The sequence below is a fragment of the Dermochelys coriacea genome, chromosome 6 (genome assembly GCF_009764565.3).
Source record: "Dermochelys coriacea isolate rDerCor1 chromosome 6, rDerCor1.pri.v4, whole genome shotgun sequence".
In the NCBI taxonomy this organism is placed as follows: domain Eukaryota; kingdom Metazoa; phylum Chordata; order Testudines; family Dermochelyidae; genus Dermochelys; species Dermochelys coriacea.
This window is the reverse complement of record NC_050073.1, coordinates 13,065,727-13,087,476: the sequence shown is the minus strand read 5'-3', so window position 1 is coordinate 13,087,476 and position 21,750 is coordinate 13,065,727. Positions and strand designations below refer to the sequence as shown.

Here is a 21,750-nt window from a genome sequence, read left to right as displayed (position 1 = left end):
AAGAGAACTCTCCACCTCTTCTGTGGTTTATGCCACTGTGACCACATCAGGTCAGTGCTCCAGTCCCTCCATTGGCAGCCAGTCAGCTTCTGCTACCAATTTAATGCCATGGTCTTAATCCTCCATGAAACTCCAGAACCAAGCCCAGGACCAGAGATGACTCCCAGCCTGTTGGAGCAGACAGAGAAGCAGCCTCAGCAGAGGCCGATGGACACTGATGTCATCAGACTGCCTGCTACAAGTCGTCACACTTGACATTCTCTTCCTTGTGCTGATTGGCTGTTTGTTGCAACCCTTTCCTTTCCCCTCCCCTCACAGTCGGCGCATCTCAGCCTCTTTCCATGTTCCCCTCATTCATTCCTTCCCCCTCCCTTCTTTGTCCCCCTCCATTCCTATCTCCTTCTATTTAGCTAATCCCCACCAAGCAACTCCCACCCAAAGAATTAATCAAAACCCAAATGCAAACACTTACCCACCTTCCCCCCACAGCAAAATAACAATTGAAAGATCACTGTTGCACTGTTTATTCTGTTTGTGTGTTCTGTCCCTGTCCCCTCCCTTTTGTCTGTCTTGTCTAATTACATTATAAACTCTTCAGGAGAGGGACTAGCTACTACTCTTTACAGCTCCTAGCACAATGGGGCCCTGTCCTTGGGTGAGTCCGAGGCACTGCTGGAGTTACTATATTATGTTATTGCATCCTTCCTGTGCCATTGTTGGCACACAGGGTGTAAACCAGTCTCTTCCATTCCTCTCTGTCAGTTGCTGCTGCTTCCATTTGCTCTAAGGTGTTGAGATGGACTATTCTGCCCTCCCTGCTAAGGCTTCTGCTCAAGGTTTCTCTTGGGCACTCTTGTTTTCTCACAGACTTCGATTTCCACTTGATGACTTCATGTGGGAGTCTGTGTTGGCATCTGGAGTACGTGCCCCAAATATGTTCAGTGTGCCTTCAGATTGTGTTGGAAATGAGCTACTGGTTGGTGATTTCTCAGATCTTTTTGTTGATAATGATGTCTTTCCTACCAATGCCAAGAATCTTTTGTAGGCACTCATTTTTGAAGCCATTTAGTTTTCTGAGTAAAGCTTCATAGCTTTCCAGCTCTATCAGCCTTATGTTAACACCGAGATTGTATTTGAATTGAAGATTCTCAGTTTTGTTCTGGTGCTGAATATCTTTGGTTTCTATAAATTGCAGAGTTTAGTAAATGCCTTTCCTATACTTGATGTCACTTCCTTCTTGAGGTATATTTTGGGCAATATGGTGCTTCTGAGATTAGAAAATAGAAGAATTTGTCTGATATTTTTGCATTCTAATATGCTGTTACTGCTTGACCTCTGGGTTTTAAGGATGTTTGTTTTAGCATAATTAACTCTGAGCCCTGCTTGCCTGGTATTTTTCCCAAGTTGTCTGACTTTGTAAGTTTTCAGGACTGCTCTTCAGTAGCGCAATATCATTAGTTAAGTCTCGGTCTTCTTGGCATTTGCTGTCTACCTATGCTAGACTGGTGTTTGTGTTGCTAATACACTTCTGCAATGCTACATCTTGTGCCTGTGTCTGTCAGTCCCAAGCCCGAATAAAGTCAGGAGGGTTGAGTACAAGGCTAAAGACGTAGTCTCGTAAAAACATCTCACCAGTTATAGAAACAGAACCAGGCTACCATTCCAGTAAAAATGAACACTGCTGCCCCTTTGTGCTTCAGGAAGACTCCTGATGAAAGCCAGTCTCTGGAAGCCAAGGCCCTGAAAAGTTGGATGCTGACAGCAAGAATACACTTCAGGGCTGGTTACTGGAATGTGAGAACAATGTTTCACACATCAAAGATCTTGCAATTCATGAGAGTTATGGACAACTATAGACTTGAAATTCTGGGCTTCGGTGAGAACAAATTGAGAGATGTGGATAAGAAATACTTCAGGCAAGAGAAGAAATATCTGATTAATTCAGGGCATAGTGACAACAAGCACTCAGAGGGAGTAGTTCTCATTAGGACAGATTCTGTAGAAAAATCACTCATCAACTGGGAACCTACTAACCAGCACATCATAAACGCCAGTGGTGGTGTTGATGTACAACAAATCTCTCAGAAGCTTTTCTTAGAGGGATTTTATATTTCCTTTATTTCAAAAAACCTTTTGAAATGCTAATTTTCAATGCAACTGGCCATTGTATGTAATGACCGGAGGTCAGAGACTCTAAAGGCATTCTTCACTTCCTGTCATCAGAGAAAAAGCCCATGTGGGTAGAAGCTATCAGCCTGTTTTCTGACAGAAGAATATATATATGGATTCAGGGAATGATCCTTCATCTCTGACTGTTTGGACTCTTACAAGGAAATCAGATGCAAAGCTGAGATCCCCAGAGACAATCTGGGTACCCTGAATAGACTTTTAGGAAACTGACAGTTTATTACATAACGGTCATTATCTGGAATTACAACTGTAACTCACCTGTTAATATATTTTACCTGCTTTAACTTCTCAGTTGCTCTCATTTCCTTTTCTTAGCCAATAAACTAACGCCTAATGCAGGTTCCCCTTTTCTCTCCCAAGAACAACAGATCTGTGGCCTGGAGGGCTGAGGTGCTTCTGTCGCCATCTACCCCACCAGGCCTCTATCCAGGTCTCAGAGCTCTCCCTATCAGTTTGTAGGTGGATAGGACTCATCTCAGCACTGCTTGTTTTATCCTTTTATTCCCACCATCCATGTTGTTTAGCCTTTTCCTTCTCTTCCCTCTTGATGATCTGGAGGTGCCACTCTCCGTTATATGGCCTGCAGCAGACAGGAACCATCAGCTGCTATCAAAGACCGTCCCCCACCCACACACAGGTAGAGAGAAAACGCCACCTGTCAGTAATTTCCCGTCTCAGAGTATTTACCACTACATCCATTTTCCTTCCCCCCCCCGGCTGTTGGAGTCACTACTCAGCTAAAGATCCCCTGCTCAGTGCACCGGCAGGGTTCTGTTCCTTCTTGAGGCATGAGACCTGCAGCAGTAACTGAGTTTGTTACTTGATCATGTACATTTTACGCTTCAATACTTAAACTAGAAGAATTTGCTCTGGCAGCTAATGGCATGTGCAGAGACTATTGTCAAGAGCTGGTCAAGAATTTACCACTGGAATGATGGAACTTACCACCTGAAGGAAAATGCAGCTTCTGCAAAATAGAAACTTTGTGTGAGAATATTTTGATTTTGCATAAATATTTTGATTTTTCATCAGATTTTTTCTTTTTTGATTTGGGTTGGTTCAACCTAAATCAGAACTTTTTTGTTGAACTGACCCAAAACATTTCATTAAATTGTATGTCCTTATTAGCACATTGCCTTATGGGAGTTATACCTCAGGTCATCATTCTTCTATGAGCTAGACTCCCTGGAGGTCTACATCTCCCACAGTGCAGTGTGGACTCTCCTCTGACCAACACATGTGATGCATCATGGGTGGATTAAGGCTGCATCATGGGAGACCTAGTCCATGCAGGAACCCTGGGCACAGGGGAGAGTGGCTGCATGAGGTTCCAATACTACAATTGCAGGATGCAATGCACAACAATAGGAAAATGCAGCTTAATGCAAAATATTTCATTTAGGTTGAGAGGGCTGAAACCAAAAGTTCCTTCATTTCTAGATTGAATTTTTTTGAAATTTCTGTTCCACAAAAATTGACACCTCATCTTTTTATTATGCTTTGGGATGAAAACAAAAGTTGAAATATCGGAATGTCTTTGCTGGATGGAAAATCTGACTTTTGCTCAACTCTGCTGTTGAATGAGCTTGATTATTGAATTCTTTACGTTCAAAATACTTTGGACCTAACTCTTAAATGAGGACTCAGGCCCTGTGAGTCATTTTCAAAAACATAAAAACCACCATGAAAAGCTTTTCCTACTTTTACTTCAGTCTGTGACTAAAGTTATTGTTATTTTAAATGCTCATCAAAGACTCCACTTGGGTCCCTGACACACTTAGCAAAACAACTTTTAGCTACATTATTTTTCTTTTAACTTTTCTTCAGGTTTTCTTTTAAACATGTCTTTGGGTTTTAAAACTTGCTTTTATTATAATAGTATGTAGCCCCTCCTCCCTTTTCTCTCCCAGATGCTTGCTATCACCAATATGTGTGGTATTTTCTCTCCACTCCTTGTACGGATCAGATTCTGGGTTCTTTTTCTTTTTTGGCTCCTGGTATCTCCACTCAACGAGACTCTGCACTGTACCCAGTGCACAGGGTAGCTGTCCTTTGGTAAAGCCATGATAATACTTCAAACTGGAAAGAAGCGTAAAGCCCAGTTTACAGGGGACAATAGAGGAAATAAAATAAGCTTCCGCAAATGAATGACAAACCATAAATAACACTGTAATAGAAATGTGAACTGTATTGGTAACAGAAAAATAGGATCTGGGGAAGGAAGAGGTTAAGATTATCTAATAATTAAGAAATATTATTAACCCAATTTCCTGCATTCTAATGCTCACAAACTCCTCTAACCCCATCTCCCAACTTGCAGCTTCCCAAGGTGGATGGTGTTGCTGAGATCGTGTGTCCTGAGATGCAGTGTTACAGCACTATGTTGGTGGCTGACTAAAATAAAAGTCACCTTTTAATTCATGCCTCGGTAGGGCAGGCTCCTCCCCTGACTCCATCCAGGTTCACTAGAATCCTTTGGGATCTCGGCTGCCTTTTGGTAACCTGTGCTGGGTAACATCTCTCTCTCTCTCTGGATGCTGATCACTGTAGTGCAGGAGCTGCCATATTCCCGAAGCCACAGTCTCAGAGTAATACAAACTCCTTCTGGGGGGAGTGGGAATTTAGCAGGGGCTCCCTTATCTGTGCTGTCTCTCCCAGCTTCGAATTTTAAACCCTCTCTCTTTGTCAGGCTGCCCTTTTCCCTGTAAACTTACTGTTGGGGGATGTGCAGCCCTGGCTTGTCACTGGACTGGTGGACGGCCCGTCCAGGTCACCCCAAACTAGGCCCAGCCAAGGCTCCTTGTTTCTTCTGTTCTTAGTCCTGACTCCAAGCATGCTGACCATGGGGTCCAAGAGCACTAGTAGCCATTTTAGCTGCAGTCCTTTTTGGTAGAGCCCCCTAGAGGCTCGGACTGGAGCTTCAGGAGCTGGAAAAACCCCATATGAGGCTTACGAGCACAGTGACCAATAGTTTCACATTAATTTAAGGGAGGAGATTTGTGGTCATGACGGGGAGCAGCCAGGCCAAACCTGAGCAGTGCAGCAGGGATCACACATGCGTGGAGATTTCTCTCTCTCTCTCTCTCTCACACACACACACATAGGGTGGAGGGAAGTGCATCAGGATCTCTCTCTCACTCTCACACACACACACACAGGGCAGTACAGGGGGATCTCTCTCACTGAGGACTGTGGGATTGTTTGGGATGGAGGTTGAGAGTGAGAATGCTTCGCTGTTCTCTGTGTTTTGGGGAATTTTTTTTTGTGTTTCATTATTTTTTGGTAGTTGTGGGTTTATTTCAGGATTTCTTTTGTCTTAGCAGGCTTTTGTGCGCCTTCTCTGGATGGGAATGGGCGGTCGAGGGCCGAGAGGACAAAGACTGCAGTTTGTGGCAGAGTCTGAGGGTTTAACATGTGGCTATGGGGTCTGGATTTTGCCTCCATGGAGGAGATTGTTCTAGCCGTGGGGAAGGTCACTGGGTTTAAGAATGTGAGGTATTGCCTCCCGCATGAGCAAGGCTGTGGTGTTTGTTGCCACACGTAGCCTCCTTGAGCAGATGGTTGTGGAGGGGATTGCTGAGTGGGGTGCTTTTGTCCCTGTTGTGCCTCTTTCAAAACCTGGTGTTAAAGTTGCTGTTTCTAATGTCCCTCCTTTTTTTAGGAAATGAGCAGCTGGCAGAGGCCTGGTGAGTTATGGTAAGATCAGTAGTCCTATTAGTAGGATTCCTTTGGGCTGTAAAGCCCAGAGGTTCAGCCTGCCTTGTCTTTTCATAGGCAGGTCTATATGATATTAAACAGAGCTTCCAAAATATTTAAAGTGTCCCTGAAGTATCAGATTAGGGAGCGTGACAACATCGTGTTTGTTGTCACTGAGGAGGTGGCCTGTTTTTGTTGTGGGAGTCTGACACATTTGGTTTATCAGTGCGCGAAGAAGAGCAGGCTGCCCCTGGTGACCCTGTGCCTGAGAATGACAGCAGGCTCCAGATATCTCTGGGGATGTTGGTGCGGCAGGAGGTGGGGCGGTGCCAGGAGATGGTATTAGTGGTTCTGTGGCTCCTGATTCAGTGGACTCTCAGCCTGACCTTGTCTGAGAAATGGAGGCTGGGCCTGTGGCTGTGGTTTCCACGGTTTTGGCTGTGGAGTCTAACTTGTTGGCAAAACTCCAGAATAAAAAACAGTCATTGAAGGCCCCAGTGCATTACTGTGGTCAGTGCAGTAGGGGAGCACATGACTGCGGGTGCTGCTGAGGGTCATTCTTTGGTTGGAGGCATGGGGAATTCTTAGGTATTAGTTTTATCCCCTCAGTCCCGGCAGCCCGGTCCCTCCAGTCTCTCTGAGGTTCCCCCCCTTGAGGTCAGTAGTGACTTTGAGTCTGAGAGTGTGGGATGAAAAACTCATGGTTTCTTTGGGACCTGAACATCCTGAAGGGGGATATACCCTGGACGCTACTGGCAGGTTTCTGGATGAGACTAAGGGAAAACGTGGCGTGGAAGTGGCAGGTTGGTTTCCTGAACGTAATCTGTTTTTGTTGTCTAACTCTGCTCTGTATACTATGAGATGTGTCTCTGTGCCTGAATTGGACATACCAAAGCAATATAGACTGAATAAAGGGATAACCAAAGCATGTCTCTCTTTGATCAATGGAAATATTGGGGATTAGCGGATATAGGAGCACTTGCTGGGTTTGGTTGGGTTTTTTTTTCCTGTTTCTGTCTTTTTCTTATTTTTTCTGATGAGTACTGGTCTGAGAGATAATTTTCTATGTGTCAGGGGGCACAGCGACTATAAAAAGATAGATATTTTATATCTGTCACAGAAAAAGGTAGATATTTCGTTTTTGCAAGAGACACACACAAATGCAGGCAACCAGATTGATCAGCCTGCTGATTGCAGAGGGAGGTTTTCTGAGTTGTGCTTCCATTGCAAGCGCAGGGACTGCCATTCTCTTTCAAGACAGGGTAAAGCCTAATTTGGTGATCTCTCTCTGAGTGACACACACATACGGGAAGGGGAAGTGCAGGAGGACCTATCTCCCATACACTGCTTCCTATAGTACTGATTATCAGTTACTCTCTAAAGAGTTGTCCCTGAAGACTTGATTTTGCTCCTTCCTTAAAACAGTCAAAATTTTACCACTGGTTTGGCCCAACTGCCTTTCTGTCATGACAGGAAGCTCACTCAAATTTGAGTGAGTGGCACTGTGACGCCATGTGCCAGGTTGCAACAACCAGATCAAAGAGCTAGCCAGCCCTGCAGGACTGAAGGTGCAGGAATCACTGCTGCGAGTGGAGTGCATGGTGAGCTCTATTACCCCCCCCCGGGCCAGGACATGATTCCGCTCCCACCCAGGTCAGGGCCTCCCATGTGACTCTTTGACACATTCTGACAGATTGCAGTGCTCGGAACATAGGATTTATACAACAAATACTTAAGTGCTGTATTTTAATATTTGCTGCATTTAGTATGTATTATGTTAATATGTATATTCTATATCATGGGTTAGAAATATTTCATAAGCCAGATCGTCTTGCACTAAAGCTCTTTACTGGGTTGCAAGAGGCCATCAAGGTTTATAAATGGGTCCTGAGACCAAAAAGGTTGAAAACCACTCTTTTAGCTCAGCCATGTCTCTCATGGCTCCTAGACTTCTGGCTCCCTGTCAGACCTAGTGGACTGATGGTGAATCAGGAATCTAGAAGCCTTGAGAACCTAGAAGCCCTGGTAATAGTGACTGAGCCAAGAGCCTTAGAGGTAGGGAGCTGGAGCTTCCGGAGTTTCCAGCTCTGCAGCAGGAGCCAGAAGCCGATCCCTATCTCGAGTTGGTGTTCTCAGGGCTTCCAGGTACTCAGCAGATAACTTCCACCAGTTTATCAGAAAACTCATACTTCTTGAATATCATTTCTATTTAATTTAAATAATTTATATACAGATTATAGTAGTTTATGCTTTAACACAGGATGTTATAATTTCTTATTTAATTTTAAATATTTATTTTTAAAAGCAAAATAGATTTAATTTAAATAAAAAGTCCAGTTTAAATTAATCTGACGTAAATAAAAAAATCAGACAACGTCTGTGATTCTTTTATTAAAAGAAACATCCATTTTTCTCCACCCTGCTTATACTCAACATCAGGTGTGAGGCACAAGCCAAAGCAGAACATGACTCTAGGCATATTTCTGCAGAAATTGCTTGTTTATGTGACCACTTTCAAGTACAGACTAAAAACAAAGATTTAAGTTTGTGTGACAGGGATTTTTTTAGTTTACAATAGAAACAAATGTGCATGAGGAGATCTTTCACCATATCTTTGATTAGAAACCAAACACTCCAGCTATTGAGCTACCAAATTTCGCCCTTTTATAGAACCTCTTCTACAATTTACCTGTGAACAGACTCTGTGCATCTCTCTGTTGAGCACTAAATACAGTATTCATTTGGTAAACAGATGTTCTATGTGTTTGCTCCTTAGTCATGGTTCGTGACCCACCAGTTTGATAGTCCAAGTGACGCTCATTATCCAACATTATGCTGGTGGAGGGTGTGTGTGTGTGTCTCCTGTTTGGGTTCCAATATCTCAATGAAAAGTTGCTCCAATGAGCTTCTCTGTTCATCCAGCCAACCATCAACAACTCAGGTGGTAGCAAAATGAATTCCACATTTTACTTACAGTACAGGTTGGACCTCTCTAAACCAGACTTCCGTGGTCCAGCAACATCCCTTATCCGGCATCTGTGGGTTCTCCGGGGCTGAAGCACTCACGGGGAAGAGCCGAGGGCACTCTCCCCCGCCCTCCCAGAGCTTCCGGAGCAGTGTTCAAGCTCAGGGAGGGAGGAGGAGGAGCGGGAACTGGGTGGGGGGATGCTCGGGGGAAGACGAGGCAAAGTGGCTGTGGAGCCTCCTGGCTGTGGGCCAGGAGCACAGCACTGCAGCTGGCAGTGGGGCCAGGATTGCAGCCCCACGGCTGTGCTCCTGGCACCGAACTGCTGGCCACGGGGCTGCACTCCTGGCTCCGCAGCCGCCCCGCCTCTTCCCCTGAGCACCCCCCCCCGCCAGTCCCCGCTCCGTCAATGCCGGGCCAGCCCCTGCCATCGTAGCAGAGCCCTGCAGCTGGCAGCAGCAGAGGGGCTAGCATAGACCTCCCCTGGTCCGGAAAATTCCCCGGTTCAGGGTGCCAGACCAGGGGGGTACAACCTGTAGTTGGAGCTATGGCTTCAGAACCCCAGCCAGTGTCCCCAGAGCCATGAAGGGCATCCCAACCACCTGCCGAGGGAAGGACAACCCCCACCCTGGAGACCAACAAACAGGTCACCGCGGCCAGAAGGGTCAACCCTATCTCCAGAATCCCCATGCTGGACCCCACTGTGAGGAGGATCAACGCCCTTTCGTAAGGCAGCGACCTCACTAGATGGCTAAGCGACCTCATACAGACCATCCAACTCAAAACTGACGTGAGATGGGTCAGCACTCCCCTGTATGTAACCTTGCACCACGCTGCCATTGGAGCAGCCAGCACCATCTCGCAGGCTGCCCGGTGAGACGCAGCCAACGGAGGAGCTGCCCGCAGCCCCCAGACTACACAGCAGGACCTCACCCCTGAAGATCCAGCACAACCTCCAGGGCCGCCCAGCAAGACCCCATCCTCAGAAGGTCCCGTGTTCCACCAAGGACCCCCCAGCTAAAAACCGCCCACAGGAGAACCAACACCAGTCCCAGCGCTTCCAAGCAAGACTGCTTTCCTCTGAGATCCAACACTAGCACTTCCAGAATACCTCTCCCTCCTGAAAGAGCCAGCGCTTCCCAGAAACACTGAGAGAAGTTCCCCCATCACACCAGTGATCCTGCCTCAAGATCCGCCTGAACACCGCTCTCAACTTTGGGAGGTAACGAGGCAGCAGGTTGTACCCGCAGTAGCTTCCCAGCCCGAGCCTGCCTAGACGGGGCAGCCGGAGGAGCAGCAACCATGGGCAAGGGCTGCCACACCATGGCAAAAAGCCTGGATGGAGGAGCTGGAAAAGACGGACTCCTTTGAAGACTTGACGGCCTTATGGACAGACTGACAGTGGAACTGTCTGTGGAAATCGGATCTGGGAGGAGGGAACCCCAGGAGGGCATGTAGACCGCTCGCAGGTTTCCTGTACCAAACCATAACACCACCACCAGAGAAGGCAGGAGAAGGAATGCCAGCTGCTGCTATGACCCAGTGGCTGCATCCTATATCCAGAAACTCTACAGGACGAACCGTCCAAAAGCCATGAGAGAGAACCTTGATGGGCCCTCATCCTACTGCGCTATCCCGTCCGAGAGACTCTTCTCCTACTTCAAGGACATGTTCAATCGTGAGGCCCAAAACAACGTACCCGAGAACACTTATTCCCTACCACTTTTAAAAACTCCCACACATTAATCTGGAACAATGCTTGTTATGTACCCATGTATCTCATCGGCTTTATAATCAAGATTTTTATTTTTTCATAAACCAAGCCTCACCCCAGATGTACAGTATCTTTCCTTTAAACCTGTGTAACGTGAACTTTAATAAAATTATTTATTAGCGAATTGCAGTAGTGGTAAAATGCCTTGGCTGAGATCAGGGTCTCACTGTGCTAGGCACGGGACATGTTGTTATGGAAGGTGCCTCCAGGTGGTGCTGTTACAGGTGCCCAAGCTCACTCAGCACCAGCAGCAGAGCTAGGAATAGTCCCAGTCCAATGGTCTTTCCACTAAGTTGCATGGTTGCTTTGTGATCCCTCAGTGCTCCTCTGCCTCCCATAGATTTTGTTATAGTGGAAATGGGATAGTGGTCATACTTTGAAATGTTTACAATGAGCAGCTGGGGAGGGCTGGTGGCCACGGAGCTGGTGGGCGCAGCTAGGCAGAGTGATCTTGTGGGGGTCGTATCCCAGGGGTCTGCCCCACTCCCCAGTGTGGGTCTGGCTCTGAACACTGCTGCCTGGGAAATGTGGGGCCCCACCCACCACCCTCGGCCCTAGCCACCTGGGGCCTATGCAGAGGCTGAGTCGGTCTCGGCCAGTGGGCGGGGGAGCAGCATGGGTGGGGGGGGCTCGGCTAGACCCCATCAGGCAAGTGGGTCATGAGGGAACCTGCCCTGGGCAGGCCCTGATCTGACATGAATGATCACACCATCCCTGAGGGGTTGGAGTGATTCCCGCCCTGGCACCAGCCCTGGCTGTGCTGCCAAGTCAGTCTGATGGACACAGTCAACTCCCAGCAGGGTCGGTGAGTGCAGCCCGGGGGCAGGGCGCGAGGAAGTGGGTTTCTGAGAGGTCTGTGTGTGGGGTTACTGGGCAGTGGAGGTTAGGGGAGGGTTGTGTATTTTTGTGCATTAGGTAGAGGGGGTCTGGTGGGGCACTGTGCAGTGTGGTGGGGAGGCAGTGAAGGGGCACTGGGCAGTGGGGGAGTCTGTGGGCAGGGATGCTGTGCAGGGCTCTGTGCAGTTGTGGGGTGTCTGTTGGGGAGTCTCTGGGAAGGGGGATGCTAGGATAGGGTCTGTGTGGGAATCTCCGCAGGGTGGCGCTGGGCATGGGGTCTGTGGGGGGGGTCTCTGAGTGAGGAGGGTACTCAGCGGGGTGTGCATGACTCAGCTCAGCTCTGCCTTCAGGGGACAGGGTGCGCGGACAGTGCAGGGCCAGGTGGGTCAGTTTACGTCTGGTGGCTGCCGGTTTGTGAACAATGCCCTGAGGCTGTGCTGGGAGGAATGGGGCCATCCTCTCCGTACCCTGCCCCATTGCCTCCATGGGGGTTCACAAATATGTTTGGTGCCAGGCCCAGAAAAGGTTAATCTGGCCTGGTTAAGTGTACTCATGCCCAGTTTATCATCCCAGTCTCAGCAGTGTGCTTGGTGCTTGCTCGGAGCATGGCTTGTTCTAAACTACCCACCCAGAGGGAAGGGGCTTCCCCTGATCCTGGCACACAAACGGAGGGAGCAGGTCTCAGACACCCTTAGAAATGCAACCCCTCCAAAACCTGGCTCACATGCGGGGAGTAAGGAGAAGGTTCAGACACCTCAGATCCTGGCACACACAGAAGTGAAGAATGTGGGGTTAACAGGCACCTGTCCCCTTATGCTCCCCCAAACACCCTGCCACTAACTCCATGTGTCCTTCCCCCTCACCTGAGTCTTCCAGCCCCCTCACCTATAGATACATAGATTCATAGATACTAAGGTCAGAAGGGACCATTCTGATCATCTAGTCCGACCTCCTGCACAGCGCAGACCACAGAATCTCACCCACCCACTCCTTTGAAAAACCTCACCTATGTCTGAGCTATTGAAGTCCCCAAATCGTGGTTTAAAGATTTCAAGGAGCAGAGAAGCCTCCCTCAAGTGACCCGTGCCCCATGCTACAGAGGAAGGCAAAAAACCTCCAGGGCCTCTCCAATCTGCCCTGGAGGAAAATTCCTTCCCGACCCCAAATATGGCGATCAGCTAAACCCTGAGCATATGGGCAAGATTCACCAGCCAGATACTACAGAAAATTCTTTCCTGGGTAACTCAGATCCCATCCATCTAATATCCCATCTCAGGGGATTAGTCCTATTTACCCTGAATATTTAAAGATCAATTACTTACCAAAATCACATTATCCCATCATACCATCTCCTTCATAAACTTATCAAGTAGAATCTTAAAACCAGATAGATCTTTTGCCCCCACTGCTTCCCTTGGAAGGCTATACCTCCTCTGCCACCCATCCCCATGTATTCTCCTCCCCTCAGTGCAGTCCCAAATCCCTCTCAACCTTATTTTCAAACTTCTGCACCCCTAGAATCCCCTCCTGCCAGCAAGCATTCATGTAATTATTTTTTTTTACAAAAATACTTTGATTACATTTCCCCAGAATAACACATTCCCCAGACAAACATTTTAACAATCTGCTATCCTGCCTTTTCCAAATGTCTCCCCAAGTGAGAGGTCAAACTGACTTGGGGTTACGATCAAAGGATGACTGACTATACCCTTGAGCTGTCGTATTTCTATAGAGTACCAAAGGCTAACAATCCTGTTAACTCCTCTGTTCACACATGATCAGTTTAATCCATTTAAAATGTCATTTGGAAGGGAAGGCTTCTGATACTGTAATGTAGAGAAGCAAAATATGTTTCACATAAGGTGCCAGACTCTCTGTTGGAGGAACCCTCGAGCGCTGGGCATCCTGACACAATGATCTGAGCCCTGGTTTGATCGCTATCTGTGGGTGTGTCCACACTGCAATTAAAAACTCCTGGCTGGCTTGTGTCAGCTGACTTGGGCTTGCAAGGGTTGTTTATTTGCATTGTAGGTTTCCAGGTGCTGTCTGGAGCCTGAGCTCTAGGACTTTTGAGGTCAGATGATCCCAGAGCGTATGTTATCAGCCAGAGCCTGGAAATCTAAACTGCAATTAAACAGCCTCATATCCTGATCCCCGGAGTCCAAATCAGCTGGCACAGGCCAATAGTGGGTGTCTAACGGCAGTGTAGACACACCCTGTGAGCACAGAAAGGCTGCTGAAAACTGTCACCTTTAAGAAAAGCTGTTTTTTCCCCTGAGACTGTATCTTGGGAACAACTTGGTCAAACATCTAAACATTTGGGACACGTACAGAATCCAGGCACTCATGAGGTTCACCAACTTTCAAGGCAATCTGAGTAACCATGTGGATTTTAGAACGGTTAGAAGAGTTGAATTTTAAACAGAAACCTGTTCTAAACCTTAACTATAGCATCACCCTGCTAAAGAGAGCAGAAAGACAAAGAATGGGGGAAGGAAATATAATTATTCCCAATTTCCAGATGGAAAATTGAGACCCATAAAGATAGAGTGACTTGCCCAAAGTAAGATGAGGGAGTGTATGGTAGAGCCAAGAGCTGAACCACAGATCTCTGAGTTCTAATCCAGGGCTTTAACTACAAGAGCATCCTTTCTCTTGCAGAGTACTGTTGTCATTCTCTGTGTTTTTTGTCTCAGAAATGTGCTTTTTGAATTGGGCACATCCTCTCTTTTATATGTTTGTGCTTTTTTAAGTAGCGCTTCTTAACAATCAGCGTTTAAAAATTAGGGCCAGTACTACTGATGAATTTTCTGACCATGATACAAGTGATTTGTTGAAGTGTGTCAAAAAAATTCAAAAAGCTCTGTCTACTGACCAGACCAGATACAAACAAACATCTGAAAGTTATAAAGAGGCAAAACAAAATCCAGGTACAGTTGCCTGGAGGTGGAGGGTAGCCATTTCCCAAATATTTTTGAAATGTCAGGTGCCATATCCAGTATATTTGAAGGTCTTCAGACATTTCAAAGGCAACATTCTATGCAATTAGAATAATAAGAGAATTCATAAAAAGAAAAGGAGTACTTGTGGCACCTTAAAGACTAACAAATTTATTTGAGCATAAGCTTTCGTGAGCTACAGCTCACTTCATGGGATGCATTCGTTGGAAAATACAGTGGGGAGATTTATATACACACACAGAGAACATGAAACAATGGGTTTTATCATACACACTGTAAGGAGAGTGATCACTTAAGATGAGCCATCGCCCGCTGGGGAGGTGGGGAAGGAGGAAAACCTTTCATGGTGACAAGCAAGGTGGGCCATTTCCAGCAGTTAACAAGAATGTCTGAGGAACAGTGCGGGGTGGGGGTGGGGGGGAGAAATAACATGGGGAAATAGTTTTACTTTGTGTAATGACTCATCCACTCCCAGTCTCTATTCAAGCCTAAGTTAATTGTATCCAGTTTGCAAATTAATTCCAATTCAGCAGTCTCTCTCTGGAGTCTGTTTCTGAAGTTTTTTTGTTGAAGGATAGCCACTCTCAGGTCTGTAATCGAGTGACCGGAGAGATTGAAGTGTTCTCCGACTGGTTTTTGAATGTTATAATTCTTGACGTCTGATTTGTGTCCATTAATTTTTTTACGTAGAGACTGTCCAGTTTGACCAATGTACATGGCAGAGGGGCATTGCTGGCACATGATGGCATATATCACTTTGGTAGATGTTATTTCTCCCCCCCACCCCCACCCCGCACTGTTCCTCAGACATTCTTGTTAACGGCTGGAAATGGCCAACCTTGCTTGTCACCATGAAAGGTTTTCCTCCTTCCCCACCCCCTCCTGCTGGTGATGGCTCATCTTAAGTGATCACTCTCCTTACAGTGTGTATGATAAAACCCATGGTTTCATGTTCTCTGTGTGTGTATATAAATCTCCCCACTGTATTTTCCACCGAATGCATCCCATGAAGTGAGCTGTAGCTCACGAAAGCTTATGCTCAAATAAATTTTTTAGTCTCTAAGGTGCCACAAGTACTCCTTTTCTTTTTGCGACTATAGACTAACCCGGCTGCTACTCTGAAAAGAGAATTCATGGTGTTCATCTGGAGTTCTGCACTAGAATAACTTTCTAGTGTCTCAAATTACATATTGTTAATATAGAAGTGCATCAAAACCACAAGACCCTAAATAGATATGATTGTTTGCCAACAGATGCATACACAACTATATTCTAAAACCCAGCATCAACTTGAGTCAATGGGAGAATGTATGGAGGGGCATGAGCAGCACCAGGATTAAGTTTCCATTCAGATTTATAGTTAGATCAGGACTGAAAACCCTTCATTTTACACTTAACATTGTGTTAGAAAGAAAAATCAGGTTATTCTTGCCTCTGAGCTCAGTAATGATGGACTCTCTCCTCACCTTCTCAGGTGTCCTCTCTCTCTCTCTTTCTCTTTTAGCCTTTAAATCTTGTGGGGTTCTTCTCTTCTGCTTCAATTTGGATGCCCTCTTCTTTTCACTTCTCACAAATTAGGGTTCATCCCCTCAGATTCCCACATACACCATTGGGTTTTTTCTCCCCATCTTGAACTCAATATTAGAATCTCTCCCCTCCCTCCATTGCAGGCTCCTCTTTTTCTGCCTCCAAAATACATTGGGCTCTCTACAAACCCTTACAGACTTCTGGTGCTCACCAAGGCATGGGGGATTCTCTCCCTTATACAAATTCAGGGGCTTTTTTCTCTCCCAAATGTTGAGGTTTTTGTCCTGTGACACTACACTCTGAGGGAGCGCCCTGTAACCCCATATTCATCATTTGTATGTAATTGTGATATTGCATATAAAGCAGGCCATGTAAGGTATCAAGGGAAAGGTTATGATCTGCTGAAACCCACTGTTCTATCTAAATTTGTATATAACTAATGCATATAAAGTTATGAGAATTGTGTTGTTTGGTTGTCACTAAAATATGCTGTGGGTTTGGGAAGCGCCCAGATACTAGCTACCGATGTCTTATGAACCATAACATCCAGTGAGGTGAAAAAACTGCTTGCTCTAAATACTACCTAGTGTCTTACAGGTTTAAGATTTAGATTGTGGATTTATTTTGTTTTCTTTGGTAACTAACTCTGACTTTTTGCCTATCACTTCTAATCACTTAAAATAGACCTTTTGTAATCAATAAACTTAGTTCAATGTTATCCTTACCTGTGAATTTGACTAAAGTGCTTAATAAATCTGCTCAGGTTACAAAGGCTGGTGTATGTCCACTTTCCGTTTAATTTCCAATCAATAAACTTGCATTTCTCAAGAAAGGGTCTTGAGGAGAGCAATTCGGTATATTCCTAAGGTTTCAAGTTGTGGAGCTGGGGGGATTTGGTTGAGGCTTTTCTCTGTCATTCATGAGTGGCTCTGGGAGCATACACGCAATCTAGCTGGATATGGGGCTCCACATGCGGTTGTACTAAGTGGAAACAGCAGCTGGAGGGGTTTGCTGCTTGCCACCAGTATGGCATTGTGAGAGACAACCCAGAATAGGGAGTAAAGGGGACACAGCAGTCCCACAGTCACAGTTTGCACCTCGCGGGTCCCATCACACCTCTCCATTGGGCAGAGTAACAATATTTTAAGTCAAATGAGGTGATGAAGGAGGCCGTGCAGATGACAGCTCTGGTGCTAGGGGTTTCTCAACGTGTGTGCAAGATTTAGCAGGTTGGGTGGGATCATGTTTGGGTGTGCAGGGCGCTCATTGTGAGGCTTCGAAGGAGGACAAAGACAGCTATACTTGCGGGTGGTCCTTGAAGTGCACATGGACATAGCCAGCCTGGTGCCATGGTTACCCCTTCAGCTGGCTGGCAGCTCCATCAGGAGCCTAGACTCTGCAGAACTTCTGCTTTTATAACCCCTCCAGAGACCCTGGATCAGGCCCTGCCAACAGGGTCACACAGTCGCCTTCCTTTCAGGGGCTTTTCCCTCCCTCCCCCCTGCCAGGGGGATCTTCTTCTCTTTGTCTCTCCCCCACTTTGAGACCTGGTCTCAGAGGAAGGTGGGTGTGATGCTGCCAGTGCTGGGCCTCGCAGCTGCCTCCCCTCCCCAGGCCTGAGGCCCAGAGCTGGGGGCAGAGACAGGAGACATCTGTGCTGGGGTCGTGGGGGGTCAGGATCTCCCAGCTCCTGCTGCTCTGAGCCTGGCCCAGCTGTCTGAGGAGGGTTCTCCCCCTACAGCCTCCCTGTAGCTATGGGCCTGCTCTGATTGGGTCGCACTATCCTGGGTCTGATCAGTGGCAAGACCAACCTGATTGGTCAAGATGAGTGGGCAGGACTTAAAGGGCAACTTTTTACTCTTTCTGAATTCTGGTTGGCCAATGGAAGGGGCGAGGGGGCGGGGCTTAGGAAGAAGTCTTACCCCACACCTTATTCCTCATTGGTCCGTGGCAGAGGTTTGAGGTGTCTAGGCCATTCTCCCTATTCTTGCTTTTGCTTGGTGAATGGTAAAGGGCAAGGGGTGGAGTTTAGACAGGAAGTCCCACCCACGGTTTGTCTCTCACGGGACAAGAGGTGGGTCTTGGGACAGTGTCTGTAGCAGGATTTCTGGCTCATTCTTGATGCTGATTGGTTAGGCAGAGCGGCTGGTGGGTGGGGCCACCTGTCATTGCAGCCATGACCAGCGCTGTTCATATCATGATCCCCCTTCTCTGCCTTTCTCTCCTGCAGCTTGCGGAGCTGCGGTGTCACAGCCGCTGGCTGCGGGGATCTCGCCCCTGTTCTCAGAACCAGCCAGAGCCTCACAGAGCTGAACCTGCGTGGTAATAATCTGGGAGATGCTGGAGTGCGGCTGCTGTGTAAGGGGTTAAAACATCCAAACTGCAAACTACAGAAACTACAGTAAGTAACAACCGGCAGAGAGAGAGAGGCCACTATTTGGAAAACCACCCATCACAGGATCTGGGTATCTCCAGGGATGTGTTACAATAACTGCATCTCTTTACCTCCCCTGGCACTGTGAGTCCAAATCCAACCGAGGGCAGAAATCTGACGTAAAAGAAGCAGGCGTATTGCTCCAATCTTCCTCTGTTACAGGGGGATTTTAACTGGAGGGAAATTAGTGTGGCAGAATATGCAGAAGATGCTGAAACTATTGTTTGAAAATAAAATAACTAAACAAGCAAATGTTCATTAGGAGGGGAGGACGATTGGGGGTTCAAGAATAGGTGGGAAGAGGGGTTGAGGCTCAGGAAATGGGGGTGTAGCAGGAGTGGGAAGGAGAGGGATGGGAGCTGGAGAGGGGGATATGAGAGTGTGCAATGGGCACTCGGGGAAAATAGTTTGTGTGAGCCACAACCTGTGTTTCCCCAGCCCCTCTATAGAGATGTCTCCTCCCCCATCCATGCTGCCCTCTGTGAGCCATGTGACAGGGGGATTGCTTGTTGTGGGTGTCTGAGCCCATTTCCCTACCCCACATGTGAGCCAAGATCTGGGGAATCCCTGCCCACTAACTTAAAACAGGCATGCTCAGAGTATGCACCAAGAATACAGTGCTAAGACTGGGGCAAGGAGCTAAGAACTGATACATTTGGCACATATCAGAAACTGTGGCACTGAGGAGGGGGAAGGGAACAACCACTGAAATAATGGAGCAGTTCACGTATCTGAGCTATTTTTCAGGCTATACTCATCCCCATGGGGTATTCTCTTTCAGCTGAGAACATCTCATTAAATGAATGGGCCATTTAACACCAGTCTGAGCCTTCAACTTTGAGGTTTGAAACACGCCCAGGGTGAAAATCTGAGAATGAACTGTAAATATCTGGGAAAAATTAAATTAAGGTAAACACCCACACAACCTTAACTCTGCGCTCTCTGAATGATATCTCAGAATGGCCATAACATAAACACTTGCAATCCGAAATTTCATTAGATGGACAGATGCTACCTGCCCTTGCCCTACACTCAAACACTGAGCCTACTCCCCGGAGAGAATGCCACATTTGTAAAATTTAACAACCCCTTCATACCCTTTACAATCCCTTCAGACTTGCACACAGGTTACTACCTCAACCTATACATTCCCCTACCCATCATTAAATCCACAGACTGCTCTCATATCCCACCTCACTACTGACAATAGCCATAGCATTCTGTGCCCTGCTACTGACACAACCTCCACAATTCTATACTGGAATGATGCAGCCTGGAACCTCATCATTCACATGTACCTCTTTCTTTTGAGAATATACAGGGGGAAGACTCAGACACAGAGCTCCTTGTATCACAGTCACAGCTCTTCCCAGCTGCTTCAGCTTCTTCCTCCACTATTCAATACAGTTACACCTAACACAGTAAATTTATCTGGAGTGCATGCACTTATTCCCAGTGGCTACTGCCAGCTCCAAGGGGGCAGAGTTAAGGTTGTGTGGGTGTTTACCTTCACTCTCTATTTCCTAGTTTTCTGAAGTGTGAGAAGGGCATAAGCTACCACTTGCCAACCTTAACTCTGAATTCTACAAGATTTGTCATTTAATTAGTGTATTACAGTATTGCTTAAGTGCCCCAGCCACGATCAGGGCCTCAGTGTGTTAGGCACTAGACATGTTGTAATGGCAGGTGTCACCAGGCAGTTCTGTTATAGTCTTCTAAGTTCTTTTTTAGCACATAAGCAAGGTTTAGTCGTGGGGTGACACGTGTTGTGTTAGTTTTATTGGGTTTTGCAAGGTTTGGTGGAGATGTAGTTTTGGGAAGGAGGGAATTGTGCAAGAAGCCAGAGAGTTTGCTGTCTGCATTGCACTTTGATTACAGCCTATTCTGGAGGCAGGTTTCTGCTTGGGAGTTTGGTGTTGGGCTGAGAATCCTGAAAGAGGAGACAGCCCTTTATGCTGTGTGACCGTCTCATTCTAGGACAGAGGGAAGTGGAAGGAAATATTATTCCCATTTTTTAGATGAAAAAATGAGACCCAGAAAAATGGAATGACTTTGCCAAGGTCACACAGGTAGTGTATGGTAGAGCCAGGAACTGAACACAGATCTCCTAAGTTCTCATCCAGGGCTTTAACTGCACAACTAGGCTTTCTTGTGCAGGGAGTTGTGTTCATTCTTGTGTTTCTTGATTTCAAAAATCTGCCGTTTTTAATGGACATTGTTTTTTATATATGGTTAAGGTTATTAAGGCAGAGCTATTTAACCAGAGTAACACTTGGTCATCCCTCTGGATTACAGCCACCAGAAACCCCTATTCAGGGTAGAAACCAAGACCAGAGAGCTAAACCTGGCAGCTCCCTTAAAGGAACAGTGCATCCTATGTCAGCATGTTAAAATGTCTCAGCAAATTCAGCCTTAACTTCTCACAATTGAGTGTTGCAATTGATTGGTCATGGGTGGGAGTCGTCCTCTTGGATGATGACTATATTGTTGCATATGCTTCCAAAGCACTGGTTAAACACAATACTTCCCTTTGAGAGACACATGCTGGCTGTTGTGTGTGGGGTGTATTCTAGCTCTACTGATTTCTGACCATATATGTTCATGAAACTTAAGTACCGGAAGCCATATTACACAATCCACTTTGCAAAGCATCACCTGCCATTTTATTGTGATGATTACAATACTTGGATTTTTTGGGCCTCAGCTCCTGGAGTCATGTGAATAATTTAGAATTTCAGCTTAAAATTTATTTATGATTATGTTTCTAGGCCCTCCGGATTTTGGAGAAAAGATTAAGAATGTGAACCATGTGTAACCAATACACTCAGGAACTAGCAGGCTAAGAAAAAGAAACACAAATGCATTAATTTAAATCATGATTTTGGGATCATGAAGTCTGACTTTTGAAGTTCTGCAATTGTCAATAATACCTATTGTTGTCAGATGTCACTCTGTCAAATGTTGATAACCATTCAGCTGCATGCGTGTGCTCCCTCTGTGTGCTACCCTGGCTCTGCGCAGATAGCTCGCAAAGTAGACCTAAAGAGAACCCCCAGAATCACATAAGGTACGAAGGTACCCGGCGAGGTTTATTGGAAAACGAAGCACAGTAATAGTTTCCAGTAGATTACAGGATTTACTACAAATATGTGGCCCCAACAATGGCCCCTAAGCTGGACAAAGACAGCCCCTCTGCGATACATTTTTATACACAGATACAAACAAATTACACTTCACTCCTGACGTATCACGGTGCCACCTTTTGACATATCAAGGTGCCGCTATTACCTTGTACATGTTGGTTTGAGCATAACATTCCTATTTGTCATGCTGTCATCCTGACCTTATCCTTAGGATGGGTCAGTAT

General features: G+C 46.4%; 1 protein-coding gene across 4 annotated transcripts in view; it reads left to right on the top strand.

Annotated features, from left to right (window-relative positions):
• The window catches only part of LOC119857280 (NACHT, LRR and PYD domains-containing protein 3-like), a 258,531-nt gene that overhangs the window by 148,509 nt on the left and 88,272 nt on the right, over positions 1-21,750 (top strand). For all 4 annotated transcript variants that reach the window (XM_043516752.1, XM_038406006.2, XM_038406002.2 and 1 more), the window contains exon 10: positions 18,180-18,350. In XM_043516752.1, coding sequence (XP_043372687.1) covers positions 18,180-18,350 — 171 coding nt within the window. The remainder of the gene's footprint in view (positions 1-18,179; positions 18,351-21,750) is intronic.